The following is a 17,926-nucleotide window of genomic DNA, read 5'->3' as shown; positions in this document are numbered from 1 at the left end:
TTTTTAATTTAATAAATGTTTTTGAGTTTTAATCATAGTTTTAGCATAGTTTTTTCTATTTGCTTGTTTAGTTTTGTCATCTGTGTGAAAGGTGCTAAACAAATAAAGCTGAATTGATAAACTGAATAATTGGCTAACTCATGATTGTGACAACAGAAGCATTTTCATTGTGATTTAAGGGATTGTTTCATTTTTAAGGTTGAGGTTAAAATCGTGACAGAAAAAAAAGATTAAAGAAATAAACTACATTTAAAAAAGCAATTAAAGGAAAAAAATGTAATACAATAAAACTTTAAAAAAGAAAATCAAACATTAAATACAATTATATTAAACAGACAAAATATTTAATTAAATAATTAAACAGATACAAAACGTAATGAAATTAAACTAAGTTTTTTAAACAAAAATATGAAACATTAAAGATGAAATATTTTAGATAATTAAACATTTAAAAAATAAAATTAAACAAGAAGAATATTAAACATTTTTTTAAAAAATACAAAACATTTAATTAGATTATTAAACCTTTAAAAAGACAAAATATTGAATTAAAAAATTAAATGTTTCATTAGAAAATTAAATCTTAAAGACTATAAAACTTTAAATAGGAATTAAACAGAAAACACAATGAAGCATTTAAAAAGAAAATTAAACATTAAAAGGTGGTAAAACATTTAAAAAGAAAAACCTTAAAGATTTAATCGAAAAATTAAACACTGGGAAAGAAAAGGAAATTTTTCAAACAAGCCGATAAAACATTTGAAAAAACAACAAACATTAAAAAGACAAAACATTTGGAAATCAAATCAGACGTTAGAAAAGAATAAAAGGTGAGAAAAGAGCAAAACTAAACATTTAAGAAGAATCAAACTAAAGACAAAACATTTGAAAAGACCAGTTAAACTTTAGAAGATCAAATTAAACAGAAGAGACAATAAAACGATCAAAAAGAGCAAAAACAGATAAAAGTGTTAAAGTGTTTTCTAGTCTTAAATGAAAACATCAAGTTGTTTCTTCAAACGTTTCCTCTTTCTATGTTCTTGGTTTGATTGTGGACAGATTTACTAAGAACTCATTTAACAAAACTGCTTTCCAGATAAAGTCTACCAGTAGTTGAAGGCATTTATCAAACTAATGTTACCTTCTGATCTTCACAAACTTTATTGTTCAGTGAAGAGAATCAAAGTTTGTTCAGGATTTCTAAAGAACCCACAGGTGAAGGTCTGAGAAGAACTCAGATGGATGGTCTAAATGTGAAATCAAGACTCATGGTCACAAGTTTTAAGGCTTCTGTTAACCAGAAAGTTCAAACTAACAGAGAAGTACTGAGAAACTTTTAAAATTTCAGTCCTCAGACTGTGGAAAGGTTCAAACTAACAGAGAACTACTCAGGAACTTAGAAGATATCAGTCCTTGGACTGTCTGAAAGGTAAATCTAACAGAGAACTACTGTGGGACTTAGAAAATTTCAGTCCTTGGACTGTCTGAAGGTTCAAACTAACAGAGAACTACTGTGGGACTTAGAAAATTTCAGCCCTCAGACTGTGTGAAAGCTCAGGTCCTGAGGACTGAAGGAGGTGTGGAGGCTTGGAAAGTCTTGGAACTGAGGGTTCAACCCTTCAGCACAAAGGCTGAAGTCCAACCTCCTGAGAAAAACGGTCGAGTCGAGACTCGAGTTAAAAAAAAACTCGAAAACGACAAAAAATAGATGATAAATGCGCAAAAAAAAGAAGAATTAGTATCTGAGCGAGTAGCTCAGGAGGATAAGAAGAAGACTACCAACTGGAAGGTCGCAGGTTCAAGACCCACCACCGGCAATTTTCTTTCTTTGTCTTTGTCAGGATTTTGATAAAACTTTAAGAAGGGTCTGGTCTTGAACCAGCGACCTGCAGCTCCATAGGCAAATCCTTAACTCACTGAGCTACAGATCAGATGAAAAGACATAATTTCGTCGTCCCTTTGGCATCGTAGTTAATATAGTGACCACTTGGGTGGAGCCAAGGCGGAGTCTGGGTGGAGTCAGGGCGGAGAGTAGGCGGGGAGGTGGGTGGCGGCCTCCCCCCTCTACTCCCCCACCTCCCCCCACCACCCACCACACCTTCCCCCGCCCGACGAGTTCTTCGAGCCTCGATGAGTCCTTCGAGTCTCGACAGGTTTTCCCGAGTTTCTTGAGTTTCCACGAGGTCAGAGGCAGAACAAGCTGTCATGAAGAGGTGTTGAAGTCGGTCAGGATGGACTGACTTTTTACAGCGACTAGAAGGAAGACCACTAGAAGAGCAGGTCTTTAACCACCATCCATAAAATCTATGGAGTCGGTTCCAGAGAAATGAAGGCCAACTTTTATCAACCTCCATCCAAATGTTCAACTTGATATCTTTGACATTTTTAGCACCACAAACCTTTAGTATCACACTTTAGTATCATTTATTAGGACTTTAATGGAATCCACCAGCAGATTTAGTTTTTGTTGACAAACTTTATTCTTGTCATCGTGGGACTGCAGTATTTAAAACTCTTCCTTCTATTTGACCTCATGTCTATTAGTTTTAGTGGAGAAAGTTATTTTAGTTGTCATTTAGTCTCTTACAAAAACAAATAATAAATTGGATTCGTCAAGAGGTTTAAATTTCTTACTTTGTCATATTTTAAATATGACAAAAAAATATAAAAATAAAAATGTCTTGAGACAATTTGACCTGTAATTGGCGTTATATAAATAAAATTGAATCAAAATTGTATGTAACGTGTAATGTTGGAGTAATTCAGCCATATATGTTGGAAAACACATTTTCTTTGACCATTAATCTGTTGTTTTCTCCAGTAATTCATTTCTTGTTTTGGTTTATAAAATGTCAAGCCCAAATATATTCAGTTTACTGTCATAAAAACCAAAAAGATTTACATTCATGATGCAGGAATCAGGCAGTTTTTCACTTTTTATCTTAGTTTAGTCAGAAAGATAGTTGATAATGTGTGAATTGTTGCAGCTTGTGAGCCGTAGAAGGTTTTAATCTTTGGGGCCGAGTGTCAAAAAACATTTAGAAACCAACATCAACAAAACACTCAAAGATTTGAACATCATTAAAGGGAAATCCAACTTTTGCATGACAATGTCTAATTAAAGGACATTTATTTCCAACGTAAATGTGTGATATTCATCCTCTGGAGCTTTCTCTTCACATCGTCTTCCACCTGGACTGGTTTGGTCGGGAGCATGTGCAACAAATATTTGAAAAACTGCACTTTAACATCAATGAATAACACTGAAGTTTAATCTCTACATAAATGAGACTGAGTCTGGATGTGCTGCTCTGTCATTAACTCCTAAGTTTAGGGAAAGTTCAAACAAAAGAGGACAGTTCAGATAAGACTTGAGAATGAGCTTATTTTGAACAAACATCTGACTTTCTGAGCTTCAGCACCTCTAGCAAGATAATTTAACAACAAGCAACTCAAGAGATCCAGAAGTTGGAGAGAGTTAGCTTTAGCTGAGCCAAAGAACATGTGGGACGCTAGCCTAGCAAACATTTCGGACTTTTCTCTGTGAATTCTGAGAAATAATTTCCTATTTAATGACAGAGCTACACATCTTAACTCAGTCTCATTAAAACAGACTCTAATTCAGTGTCATCCATCCATATTAAAGTGCAGTTACCCAAAATGTTTGCTGCATGAGCTCCAACAAAACCTGTCCAGGTAGAAGGCCACTTTGACAAACAGGAAGTGGACGATTCCAAGCAGATTTATGGAAGGGGGAACTGGACTGTACTAAGTGTGGTCGAGTATAGAGGGGTGTTTTGTGGGTTTTTAAGGCTGATAATGATTATTAGTGAGACATTTGGAGTAGATATTCATTTGCAGTAAATGAAAATGTTTAAAATCTTGGAGTTAAAGTTAGAAGAACACAAACTCTAACAGAAAACTTTGTTGATACGTTTTTGTTTGGTTTACAGATGTTAAGTTAAAGGAGTTTTATTCATGACGTATAACCAATCAAATCACTCCAGAAGACAGAGCCACCACAGGTAGATTAAGGTTCAGAGCCAAAGTAGCGCCATTTTTAAATTTATTTATTACCGTAAATCAGTAAAAAATAAAATACTGATAATCAGTAAATCATTCAGCCCACAATTACTACAATTCTACAATGTATGTCTCTTTCCTTTGACTTGTTATTTGTACAATATACGATGTATATGATGGCGTTTTTTCATCCCAAAGGCTATACTATGATGTTTTCTAAGAGACATACGATGCTACTCTGTTTGTTCTGGCTCTGGGCCGCTGCACTCCTCCTCTGTTGTTTTCTGGATTGTACTCAGCTTCATGCCTTCGTCCACCCGGCCTCCGCTGACTCGTCCCGCCTGCCGTCTCTGGAGCTGAAGCTGGATTGGAACAGACCAAAGTACAGTCCAATCACGATGCCAGCTGCCTCTCAAAAGGCTCCTTCATCTGGCAGGTGGCGGCACTTCTTCTGAGGGGAAGCTGAGCTGGCCCGGCAGAACTTTGGAGATGTGTTCCAGTGGTTGGTGGATGTGTGGGGAGATAGAGAGAGAACTTTGAATTGTTCAGAAAGGAAAACAGGGAACCCATTGGTAGTTTTAGTTTAGGGTGCTACTGCGGTGTGTTTTTGGGGTTTTAAGAGGTGAACAGGAAGAGTTTGGGGTTTTTTTTTTGTATTGATTATCTTTTACTTTGTTCCTGGTTGGAATGCCCATCAATGTCAACATTAAGTTCACTTTTAGTTCTGTTTATTTATTTTTATTTTACTAACACCCATTTGCTTTTAACCCCCTCACATGTTGTGTTGTTGTAAACTTACTCTTTCAAATAAATACTCGTCTAACCCTCTGGAAACCAGCGTTTGGACTGTTTTTGTGTTGCTCCTCACCTACTTCAGACAGCCGGGACATAACAACGTTTTTTGGACCAAAGGCTATACTATGACATTTTTTGAGCCACATGCTATACTATGACAATTTTAGAGTGACATGCTATACTATGACGTTTTTGGAGCGACATGCTATACTATGACATTTTTTGAGCCACATGCTATACTATGACAATTTTAGAGTGACATGCTATACTATGACGTTTTTGGAGCGACATGCTATACTATGACAATTTTAGAGCGACATGCTATACTTTGACGTTTTTAGAGCCACATGCTATACTATGACATTTTTAGAGCCACATGCTATACTATGACGTTTTTTGAGCCACATGCTATACTATGACGTTTTTAGAGAGACATGCTATACTATGACGTTTTAAGAGCGACATGCTATACAATGACGTTTTTAGAGCGACATGCTATACTATGACGTTTTTTGGGTGACATGCTAAACTATGACGTTTTTTGGACCAAAGGCTATACTATGACGTTTTTAGATTGACATGCTATACTATGACATTTTTTGAGCCACATGCTATATTATGCCGTTTTTAGATTGACATGCTATACTATGACATTTTTAGAGCGACATGCTATACTATGACATTTTTTGAGTGACATGCTATACTATGAGATTTTGTTGAATGACATGCTATACTATGATGTTCTTTGGATGACATGCTAAACTATGACGTTTTTTGGACCAAAGGCTATACTATGACGTTTTTAGAATGACATGCTATACTATGACATTTTTTGAGCCACATGCTATACTATGATGTTCTATGGACAACATGCTATACTATGACATTTTTTGAGCCACATGCTATACTATGACGATTTTAGAGCGACATGCTATACTATGACTTTTTTTGAGCCACATGCTATACTATGATGTTTTTTGGGCGACATGCTACACTATGTTTTTTGAGCCACATGCTATAATATGACGTTTTTAGAGCGACATGCTATACTCTGACGTTTTTAGAGCGACATGCTATACTATGATGTTTTTAGAGCGACATGCTATACTATGACGTTTTTAGAGCGACATGCTATACGATGATGTTTTTTGGACGACATGCTATACAATGACGTTTTTAGAGTGACATGCTATACTGTGACGTTTATTGAGCGACATGCTATACTATGACGTTTTTTGAGCCACATGCTATACTATGACGTTTTTAGAGTGACATGCTATAGTCTGATGCTTTTAGAGCGACATGCTATACTATGACTTTTTTTTGGACCAAAGGCTATACTATGACTTTTTTTGGGCGACATGCTAAACTATGATGTTTGTTGGACCAAAGGCTATACTATGACATTTTTTGAGCGACATGCTATACTATGACGTTTTTTTGGACCAAAGGCTATACTATGACGTTTTTAAAACGACATGCTATACTATGATGTTTTTTGGACCAAAGGCTACACTATGACGTTTTTAAAGCGACATGCTATACTATGATGTTTTTAGAGTGACATGCTATACTATGACAATTTTAGAGTGACATGCTATACTATGACATTTTTTGGGTGACATGCTATACACTGTGCGTACACTGTGGGTGAAACGGAAATTTCACTCTCCACATCACCGACGACATCGTCACACTACAAAGCAGAGCTCCTGTCTGCTGAACTTTTAAAAGTGGACTATAAATGTGAAGAATGTGAGAAGCAGCAGACTGAGCAGCGGAACACGTGATCAGAAAGAAGTCACTTTCTTTTTTAATTTTCTTTCTGGTTGACTTGATGCTGTTAGATGCAGATGTTGGAGCTGATTCTGATCTTTCAGGATAAAAAAGCTGCTTTTCCTTCACAGACTTTTCAGGAAATTATTCTCTCAGGTTTTCTCTGCTATTTATATTTTTATTATCAGTGATTATTTCATTATTTCTTTATTGTAAAATAAAGTTTGAGGCATAAAGGCTCATTTAGTAATTTTAATCCTGAAATCTTTGATGTAGCACAACTAAACTTCCATTTTCCTTCTTGTACTTCTGATACTAGAACTAAACGTATCTTCAACACGTATCATCTGCTTTTAATGAATCAGCAGCAACATCACAACAACAAATGAGACATTTTTCAACAAATTAATGAAACTGATGTCATTTAAAACTATCAGAGTCTGTTTGTGTCAAATTAAAGCTGATTACTGACAACTAGAACATTAACGTTACTGTTTTAATCACATTTAAGTTTCCTGAACGTTACATTAATGTCAACCAGCCACAGTTTTATGAACTTAATGAACCACATTACAGGAACACAACACACTTCAGCTGTTTACATTAAACTCAACACATTAGCTTGATGCTACGTTAGTTTTAATCAGGCTACGACTGAGCAGCTAGCTCGGTTAGCATCGCTAACATTAAAGCTAATATTTACTATGCTAACTTTCTTCTCTGGTCAACACACACTGAAACAAACTCCACCAACATCTGGAGTGCATGGCACACATTATATCTGACACTAAAGCTGCATATAAAGTGCATTAAAAGCGGCACCGATACGAAAGTAAACATTAACTTACCGAACTATTCAAGTCATTTCAGTGTCCGCTGGTAGAGTCAGCCGAAGGTAGAAAACTGGTTAAAACAAGCCAACGGGCAGGAAAACTGTGGAAAATGTTCCGCTGCTCCACCGATAAATAAACCAACAGTTATTATATCAGAATTAATCCAAACAAGGAGAGCAGAGTCTCTGCTGCCTCCTCCATAGGACCTGTCAATCATTCCAGACCGGACTGTCAATCAAGTAGTCCCGCCCCCTGGCTTCGCAAAACTTTAACGCTCTATAAAAAAAAAATCAGTATTGATTTATTTTAAGATCGGCCACCTGATCTCTCATTTTGACCATGAAAACTAACGGGAAAAAAAATGTATGTACAGTCTATGCACCGTACTCTGTTTGGCTACACACTTGCTGATGACCACTTCCGGTCTCAGAAAATTAAAAAACGGACCTTTTTTCGGTTCTGTCTCTTACTGATTTTACTTTTTTGTTATTCTAAATATAAAACGAAAATCAAAGAATTTTAAAAAGTCGTGTATCCCTTTTTGATCATGAAAAGGAAAAACGCCTTGTATTTCAATTTTAATTTTTGTATTTTAAAACGAAAATCAAATAACCACTTGTTTTTTGTTTTTCAATACCCGTTTCAGAACGGAAAATCCAATTACCAGATCCGTACACGGACCTTATTGGCTCTGTGTTCGATAATTATTCATTTTTCTTTTGTATATTGTCGTAAGAAGGTAATGCTTTTATATTTGTATCAAGATGGAAACTTGAATGATTCAGTGATTTCCAGAATTCAATTTTTCAAAGACTGTGCCAACAGCTCTGAGGTTTCTCTCGGTTATAAAGGAGCTTTTTCTTCCCACTAAGTAACACTAAGTACATGTTCACAGAGAATTTGAGAAGTTGACCTTGTGATGTCATGTGGAGTGCCCTGTTATATTGTGAATTACTACCATATAAATACAATTAAATTAAAAGTTTAACAGTAGTAACCCTTGATGTTTTTAGTAGATGTAAGATTTGATATGCTCACCAACTCAGTTCAATGTGTTACCATGACAACATTTGATTTTTTAGCTCTAAACATGAGGTTAGAGGGAATGGGCATAGCTTTGCAGATGTTTAGACATCAATCAAAATATTGGACGAAATAAAATGTTAACGTGATGATGATGTGAAATAAAAAGCTTGACGATCACAAAAGTTATTATGATTCCTTTTAATTTCTCAGTTTAACTGCTGAAACATAAAACTGTATCGTCAGTTTAACACTTACAGTACCAGTCAAAAGTCTGGATTGTTATTAAATTCTTTTTATTTATTTATTTATATGATTTTCTAGATTGTAGATTAATACTGAAAATTAATGCTTTTTTGTTTACAACATAATTCCATATGTATTCTTTTATAGTTTTGATGTCTTCAGTATTAATCTACAATCTAGAAAATAATTAAATAAAAACCACTGAATGAGTTTCTGTTTGTACCATGTTTTTTATGATGTTATATTTTTACATATTTGTTCGTGTACCTGTCTTAAATGTTGGGGACTGAAAATGTGCAGCTGTAAACATTTTGCATTTTGTATTGATCTAATTTCACACGCTGCCAAAATTCATAAATAAAGTTCCAAAAAAAAAAAAAAAAAAAAAAACACTGAATGAGACCGTGTGTCCAAACTTTTGACTGGTAGTGTAACGAGAGTTGGAACAATCAGCATGATTATAAATCAAATTCATGAGTGCTGAGTATTTGTGCAAACTTTCTGCCCAATCATCAAGTTGAATTACTTTACAGAATAAGTGAAAATACTGACCCATTAAAACACATTTAACCCTTTAATGCACAACACGAGACAAGAGATACCCATTTTCCACTGAATATGGATCAATTTTGACCCATGTTGTGCATCAAAGGGTTAAAATGGCTCTAACCAAACTCTTCCTTTATAGTAGTTTAGTTAGACAGTAAACAACTCAGTCGAGTGTTTCTGAGCGCTTCCAAACCATAAAACCACCCTTAAACTGACATATTAAGTTAGTAATGTCAATGGGTATTCTTTTTGAAGGCTACAAGGTAGTCGTTTACAATTAACTCTTGATGTATTTAAACGTTTGTGTGAGTGTCCTGAAGGCAGGAGAGTCCAAAGGATCCAGAAGTCTGTAATCCATCAGTGACATGCAACTGATTATCCAGGCTCTATTCCAGCTGTTCACTGCTGAGTGAGTAGCTTCCTTCTCTTTCTGTTGTTTTCACCTTGTCCCTCAGAGATTACCATCACATAAAGTCTAAACTCCATAATTACAACCGTAAAAATCTGAGATTTTTTTCAGGAGAATACATTAGCGGATTCATTTTTGCAAAGACCGAACATCACCAGCAGAGTCATGAAATTTGCAAGAGCATCACTCTGAAGGGGTGTAGATGAACACATGATGAATTAGTAATAAATGATAATAAACATTCATTATTTTAAAAGGTTATGCATTGTTCCCACTAAATATTCATCAGGCTCTCACTGCGCTGACAAACTACAGCGTACCGTGCCTTATTACAATGATCCCGCCTTCTTATAATAGATAAATTAAATGAATCAAAATGAGACACTGCCATCGCCAGTCTGTTCACATATCTTCACTAAAACCTGCAAATATGTCTTGAAAGCTGCTAAAATGAGATGAATTGAACATGACAAGATCAGCCCACATCTTTGCAATGGATCAGATGGCCATGACACAAGCATTTGAATTCAGCCCTCTCTTAAACAAAAGTGACAGTCTTAAATAAATGAATTAGATGAGACAAAAGATTTAAACAGTTTCCCTCGCAACCTGCAAGCATCCTGGGACTATCACACAGGGAATCTGACTGAAGGGCATGATAAATCTTATCAACTGCTTATCTATTCTGGGTTTTGCCTCAGAGGCTGTATCAGTAATTACAATTTTCAGGACTTGAAAGTCAAGGAGCCGATGAAGATCACAGCAGGACTAGAGCATCTCTCGGAAAAAAAGCATTTCTCCAAGTGTGAGCAGAAAAAGAAGAAAAAAAAAGACGACAGAACACAGTGCTTTGTTTTCACATGATTCCACAATTTATTTGCATTTTTGTCCAGCTCTCCATGTACACACAATAGTAACACAAATAGCATGGTACTGTAAACAATGGGTGAACATATTTTTAGATTTCTGGGACAAAACCCAACCGAGTACTCTTGTCTGGTCAAAATTTGGCTGTAATTGTTTTTACAAATGTGACCAGAACTGAAGAAATTTTGAGTTATCGAAAAAGAGAAAGTCATTTCATAATTGGGCTTTAACATTAACCATATGTCCCTTGGTTGGCCAAATATTAGAAATACTGCCTCAATGAAACTACTCTAAAATGTTTGGCAACTTGTTAAATAGAATCTTTGCAAGGCCACTTGGAGCACTTTCTGCCAAAATGGATCAAGCATGCCTACATACAGTCAGCCGTTGAAATACAGTCATTGCAACATGTAACAACCATATTTGCACAGCTGTAAGGATTATAGAGTTACTGGTAAAATACATTCAGAAGAAGGTCAGATAGCTCAAGACCAAATCTTCGTTTGTGGAGGCAGAATGAGAAACAGCACAAACCTGGGTCAGTGCCCACATCACCAAATATTAGGAACCTAATTCTCCACTGGGTTGTATGAATAATGCACTGAAGGATCCATGTCTGAATGATGCTTGGTAAGGTAAATCAAAAGTGAAGAATCTACAGTGATGCTTTGGATTAATGCTCTGGTAATAAAAATTGTTGGTGCCTTGCACTCTAAGTGAAAATATGATGGTAAAAAAACCTTGGGGCTGAGTAAAAGAAACAAATACAGAGGAATTCAGATAGGAAGAAGCCCAAATAATGAATATGTGCTCACAAATATTTGGTATTTGCAATCTTTCATATTTTGAGCCCTGTATTCATGGTGCAATCATGAAAAAACACCAAGAAAAGAACACAATACTCTCAGAACTAGTCTGCTTTGCTCTGTGCCAGCTGACCTTGTATTTAATATCAAGTAAGAAAAAAGTTGTGGTTAAACAACATGAATGGAGAATGGCATCCTTGTGACAAAAGCATAAAGCATTTTTTGCTCTATTAAAGACACTGTGTGTGATCCAGTGGATAATTTTTCCTTTCTATCCTCCTATGCGTTTTGGTGATCAGTGCTTTTTATTGTTTTGCATTTACTGACAGTGTGTGTACGAGGTATGATCATTATCATGCTGGTATTTAATTTGATTTGCATTAAAGGTCTGTGTATGTTGTTTTCTGTGATTCTAGACTGCACTTGTTACCAAAATAGTCTGCCATTTTTTTTAGTGGAAATTATATTTTTTGTGGAAATTATATTTTTAGTGGAAATTACTTCAGTTTGTCCTCAGTGGCCGAGTGTCTTATGAGCATTAGGGAGGAGACATTACTGCATCATTGTATTGTAAAACTCAAGGCAAGCTTGCTTTTGGTTTCCACATATACACAACATATGGCATCATCAACAAAACACAGTCTGACAGCAAAAACTTGCATTACAATTATAACACTAGAAAAGTCATTTGAAAGGAAAATCAAAACTGAATGAGCACTAACGTAGTGCATAGACCATCTTGTTTATTCTCAGAAATTCAAAAAAAGGCTGCTTAGTTTACCCAAAAGGCTTGTGACATTTCCTTTCACAAAGATCCAGCGCCGATGAGACAAAGTGTTCCATCGCAGGCCCTTTGAATATCATGATTGATATTCAGTGTCCTTTACGACACAATTGTGAGACAGAAAGCCAGGTGGTCCCGTCGATTCTTGACACATAAAAAAGAAAACAACGTCCAAACAAAATCAACACTTGTGGAGTCACTTTGTCTTCACTGTTTGGGAGTCTTCTTTATCTGTGAATTGCAAACAGTGCTTCAACTGTGTGTTCATGTTGCAAGCAGCTGAAAAAAAACTAGAGGTTCGTGTCTCATTTGATCAGCTTTGGTTCCTCTTCTATCAGGAGGAGAGTTGGCTATAGCCAAAATTCTAGGCTACATTACCCTTCAGCAGCAGATCACATGCTATTTGTCTGTTTGTTCAATTGTTTGCAACATCCAGCACCCACTCAAACAGGTCAGCAGTCAGTGGTATGTGACGGATGTGCTCGCTAACAACCTGAACGCAGTCAGGAGTCGGTCCGAGGCCAAGCGTGTCCTTGTGAGGTATAGCAGCCTGGTTACATATCCATGTCACCATCATAGGCCAAGGTCAAGGGCTTCTGTGGTGGAGGAGATGCCTTAGTGGTTTTGGATGGCTTACTGAAAAAGAATAACACAGACAAGAGCTAAGAGTCTAAGAGTGGCTTAGTAGCACAAGTCAGCCCAACTTGATTTCAGTCTTTACAAAGAATTCCATTATCTGATAACAGTAGCACACAGCAGACAAAATATTGTGAGGAATATAACTCATACTTGACAGGATTCTGTTCAAGGAAAGAAATTTGCTTTGTTCATTCTGTTCTCATATAAAATGTGTGTGACCTAGAATGGAGCTTTTGTTTTTTGAAATTGTGCACAGCGAGGAATCTCTTAGGAGAGCAATATAGCACATACCAGACCAGGAATGATAATGCAATAATGAAGAGTATTAAGATGAATCCGACGGCAGTCACGGCATAAACCCACAGCTTTACTCTTCCATCTGTGCAATCAAAAAGCAGTTTTTAATACAAAGTTTTAAATGTATGTATGCCTGCATTACTTGTCTGAACTTTTTCCTCACATCTCAGGATAAAAAAACAGATCTATTCTCTTATCAAACAAACAGACAAACACCAAAGGATTGACTAGACTTTCTTGGCAGTTTTACGGTCCATTGAGGACTTTTTTTTCTTTACAGCACAGAATGATGAGCCCTGTAAAAACACTGATCTCCAATGAATTCCTGCCCCGGCCCAGTGATCCACGACCTACAAAGGCAGGTTCAAAGGCAGGAACAATCTCAGGCATACTGGTTGAGCTGCACAGATGATTTCCATTTCAGTACCTGGGCCAACAGGTCGTAAGGTCCACTCGTTGAAGAGATCTTTGGCCTGAGACGGCCCGGGTTTTAATCTTCCAGAGTTAGTTTTCACATCAGCCTTCTTGTTGTTGTCCACCCCCGGGGTTCTGGTGCAGTAGTCCAAGAAGCCGTGCGTGGTCATCACTTCAGTGTAACCCTTCTCACACCCACACACTCCACTCTACAAGAGGGGGAAGCAAAGCCAGTGGAACATCATTTACAGTCAGCAAAGGGGGACTTCAGTTGCTGCTTTCTCCCATTCGTACAAAACAGTCTGCCGAGAATCTGGATTGTTTCGCTTCACTCCGCTCCGCTCATTCACAAGACTTAACACATGTTGATTTTTCCGTAAACTGTGCCCTTCAGGGGGTAGATTGTGCCACCTTCCACATTTAAAGGCTGAAAAGAAAAGTGCCCCCAGTCAGGCTAAAAACAGGCACACAGGAAGCAAATGCAGCACACTCTTTATTTCACAGCTTTGCATTTCCAAGTGCAGTTACATGGGGGCACTCTAAGGGGCAGTAAAACTTCAAGTTCAGGCTGTTATTTGTCATTTTCATGCTGCTCGTGTGCTCACCGCCTCCACCCCCACCTCATAGGTGTAGTTCCTAACTGTCACGGAGCCATATTCATTGGTATTAATCTGATTATCCTCTAATGGCCTGTTCTGCAAAATTAAAAATGTCATGTGTCAAAATCCATTTAGCTCTCCACCTAGAATGTGGTGGAAGCAGAAAACAGCAAAAAAAAAAAAAAAACACAAAAAAAACCACAGAGAATTACAGAGATCACAGCCACTTGATCAAAGCACAATGATCTTACCGGTGTGCAGTGTGAGAATGGTTTTGTGCACGGCGGATGGCAGTGTCTGAGTGTTGTAGGCCTTTTTTGTGCGAAACACCCTCCTGGAAAAAAGACATGTTCTTATTTCTGTTCCTCTACCCATTGATCAGTAAATTAATGTACTGTCACACCTGATTAATGGGCTCATTGCCTATCAGGGTCCCTGATCAATTCGCGAACATTTTAATTCCAACATGGAAAATTGCATGTCAAAATATCAAAGAGTAATGCCTAGGGTTCTTGCCTTCTCTGCAGAAGGAGGTTATTCCTCCGGGGCTCATATTTGCCAGAAACACTTCCTTACAGCGATAAGATCACATCCACCCACTATTTACAGCACATCAAGCTTGCCTAAAGCTTTCATTCCCACAGCACTATTACCTTTCTTCTCTTTCTCTACGCCTGCTTTACTTCCCACAAATACAAATGCATGATTATATTTATATGGATTGAAAGCCTCCCAGCTCAGTCTGGCTTATTGATTACTTATGTTAAGAGGGAGAAGAGAAATCAATGGAGGCTGCTCTGAGGATAGGCAGATCAAATAAGGTGTTAAATTCAACTAAAACACAATACTAAGGCATTCCTTGTGTGTGAATGCGTTGGCATATGTGTGAAACATGTGCGAGAGATGGAAACATATGAACACACTGCAGGTTGTAATGCACAATTTGAACTAATACCATCTGATTTCTTTTGGGAGGTAAAGTAGCTTTTTCATGTCTGTTAAAGGACACAATCCGCAGATCATATATTGAAAGGGCATCACATCCATTTTTGTATCCTCCCCTCTTCGGTCTCTCCACGTCTGTTTCCTATTAACTCCTGAACTAACTATGGAATCTGTTCTAAACGTATTTCTAAACACCTGCTACAATCACCTCTCCCAAAATTGCCGGGGTGAGAGCTTTCTCAGATGAATGAAAGAAGATTCACTTACTGTCATGGCAACGCTTACGAATGTCTTTCTGAGCGATCATATTATCTGATATTGTAGCACATATCCGTGTGTTTCAGACTGAACTAAAAAAAAATGAAAGGGCTTCGCTGTTCACGCTGATTCAGTTTAGCACAGGGGAACATAAAACAAAAGTGGGGCACTTCCAGCTGCAGCCTCCATTAGGTTTGATTCTGCGTATGTTCCCATGAGTGGATCTGTGGGGCCTGTTGAACGGCACACAGAAGACACTGCAATTGTTCACCTGTGACATTGACACCATCTGAGCGCTGACACCACACTGCTCTCTCGTTGTTGCTCCATCCTCCTGTCCTCCACTGGTAACTGTGGCATTTTCCTCCTGTAGCATTGACAGAGAGGCAGAGACGATGCTCATTAGCAGTTTGTGATGGACATCCACACCTGTCTTCAGACTCCTATGGACATTAATCAGTTCTTCTGCCTGCCTTGCTACTTCATATTTTATGGTATACCTTCATATTCCTAATCAGCCCCCAACTATTTGATCTTATGCCTGCGCTCTTTTTTCCCTTATAAATTAGCTGCTTATAAAACTACATGTATCACATACAGGACTTGGTATTTATTTTAATGTGGTACAGTTTTGTAGCTATGTGTGTAACTTAAATTTAGATTCTGTTTTTCTTCTATTTGCTATTGTGCTCTTAATTCCAGTTTGGCTAGATTTTCTTTAATACAAGAAAATCAGGCTCATCCTCCCCCTAAAGCCATCTTTCATACACCTCCGACCAATTTCATCTCATATTCTCCAACAGCTGACTTAAAGATGAACATGAAGAAATAGTTAGCAGTGAATACATAAACCCAATATAGATTCAGAGACAATAAACACACAGTCTCCTGTGAAATATCCATGTGTCTCTTTGGTAGGTCAGTAATCAGTCAAATGTGTCAACCTCCATGTTTCACCAAAATTGGATAAGTGGTCTGGCCTTTCTCTGGTTCAAATGCTGACCCTTTAATGATAGTCTCTTCATTGTATTCGTAATTTTCCAAGTGTTAACCCACTTGTGACAGGGTTTAATGTAACTTTGCAATTACAATCACAAAACTGGCATTTACAACAGAACTAGCTACTTAGAACGCATTTGTAATATCACCTTTTCGCCCTTTTTACCTCCAAACTGTTTATATTTGGTGAAATCCCAAAGAAGCCTTCAGTCCGTAACGTCTGTACTGGGTTGTGCCACTGTGTGATGAGTTGTCTGTCACAGCACGTACACTACTCTCCCATGACTTTCCAAGGTAACAGTGCCTCGATGCACACTGATAAACACTGGAATATGGTTTCGAGGACAGCAGGATGAAATGAAAATCTTTTTGTGGCCCTCATGAGTAGATCTAAAGTTTTTTGAACGTTTATCAGACAGTCATTTCCACTATATTGATTCCATCTTGAGGATAAGAAACTTTTGTTCTTGAATGTCCAGTGATCAGAATTCCAATAGAGACACTGTGCAGAGCAAGCAGAAATGAAGCTAATCTAAAAGCAAATGATGACCTTCCAAGTATGCGATTTTCAGATGATGTTAATCTTGGCCCTCACTGTTTTGTTAATTTACAGAGTCAATAAAGGTCAACTTCAAACTAGCGCTTCAATTCTTTAAGTATGCATTAACTGATTCTATTTGCAGCAGAAACAAGTTGTTATGTGATACTGAAGTATTCTCGCCTTTTAAAAGCTGATATGATGTTTTGACAGCATCCAGCAGCTATGGAGTAACATGAGTGTTAATTTGGAGTCAAGTCATAGACACCTGATAAATAGTACTCCTCTATGTGTAGCTTTGGTTCTTTAGCTGCCACAGTAAATGCCAAGTTTGTCTGCTGTTTGGTGCTGAGTGGGTAGTGTGCAGCTCGTTTATTAGAGCTTTTTTTGTGCTGAAAACAGCAGCCTGCTGTGGCTGGAAATGACTCTATTAAAGTGAGAGTGTACTAGAACAGTAAAGTTGAGGGTCAAAGAAAAGCCAAAATATGAAGTTGAGAGATAATAATCTGTGAGTTTGTCACAAGCAAACAAACATTTTGATATGGTGTATTGCTGATATAAAAATACTGACTATGCCGCAGGTAAGGCTGACACATACATTTTCTTCTCAATACCTTTACAAGGCTGCGTCTCAAAGACTTGATGTGGGCAGCTGCCCTGATTCTCCATGACCTGAATGATCACAGCTCTGGAGCGCGCTTGGCGACCAGTGGTCTCAAAGCTCCGCCCCTCCAGGCAGGTCAGCTGGCAAGAGCTCCAAGTTGACCACTCAGTCAAATGGCAGTCTCCTGGGGGCAAAAGGAGGCAGAAAAACATCACTGAGAGCACAGCTTGGTCAATAACACTGTCAGACTTTCTTTTCAGATACTTGAGGGTGGTTTATATTCAGCTTGCCAGCACTATTTCAGGGATCATTTTATTGGCTCCCCTGCTAGCTCCTGGAACATTTAAAAGAGATCGAAAACAACTTCAGCACACATCTGCGGCTGATAATGTACCAAATGCACAAACAAATTACTCAGACAGCCCAGTGGGTATTCAGAAGTAATAGACCAACCAGAGTTATAAATTATACAATACAAGCTATAACACTAAGCCAGACTGTAAACTCAACACCTACTACCGA

General features: G+C 37.6%; 1 protein-coding gene across 3 annotated transcripts in view; it reads right to left on the bottom strand.

The window, feature by feature from the left end:
• Positions 1-10,503: 10,503 nt before the first annotated feature.
• Positions 10,504-17,926, bottom strand: part of thsd7ba (thrombospondin, type I, domain containing 7Ba) — a 202,403-nt gene continuing 194,980 nt past the window's right edge. For all 3 annotated transcript variants that reach the window (XM_035950501.2, XM_055015530.1, XM_055015531.1), the window contains 6 exons: positions 17,415-17,588; positions 15,535-15,630; positions 14,312-14,394; positions 13,475-13,670; positions 13,042-13,129; positions 10,504-12,747 (listed from right to left, as the gene is read on the bottom strand). In XM_035950501.2, the coding sequence (XP_035806394.2) occupies positions 12,666-12,747; positions 13,042-13,129; positions 13,475-13,670; positions 14,312-14,394; positions 15,535-15,630; positions 17,415-17,588 (719 nt within the window). In that variant the 3' untranslated portion in view covers positions 10,504-12,665. The remainder of the gene's footprint in view (positions 12,748-13,041; positions 13,130-13,474; positions 13,671-14,311; positions 14,395-15,534; positions 15,631-17,414; positions 17,589-17,926) is intronic.

The sequence above is a fragment of the Amphiprion ocellaris genome, chromosome 11, assembly GCF_022539595.1.
Source record: "Amphiprion ocellaris isolate individual 3 ecotype Okinawa chromosome 11, ASM2253959v1, whole genome shotgun sequence".
Lineage (NCBI taxonomy): Eukaryota > Metazoa > Chordata > Actinopteri > Pomacentridae > Amphiprion > Amphiprion ocellaris.
This window is presented reverse-complemented; position numbering and strand designations above follow the sequence as displayed.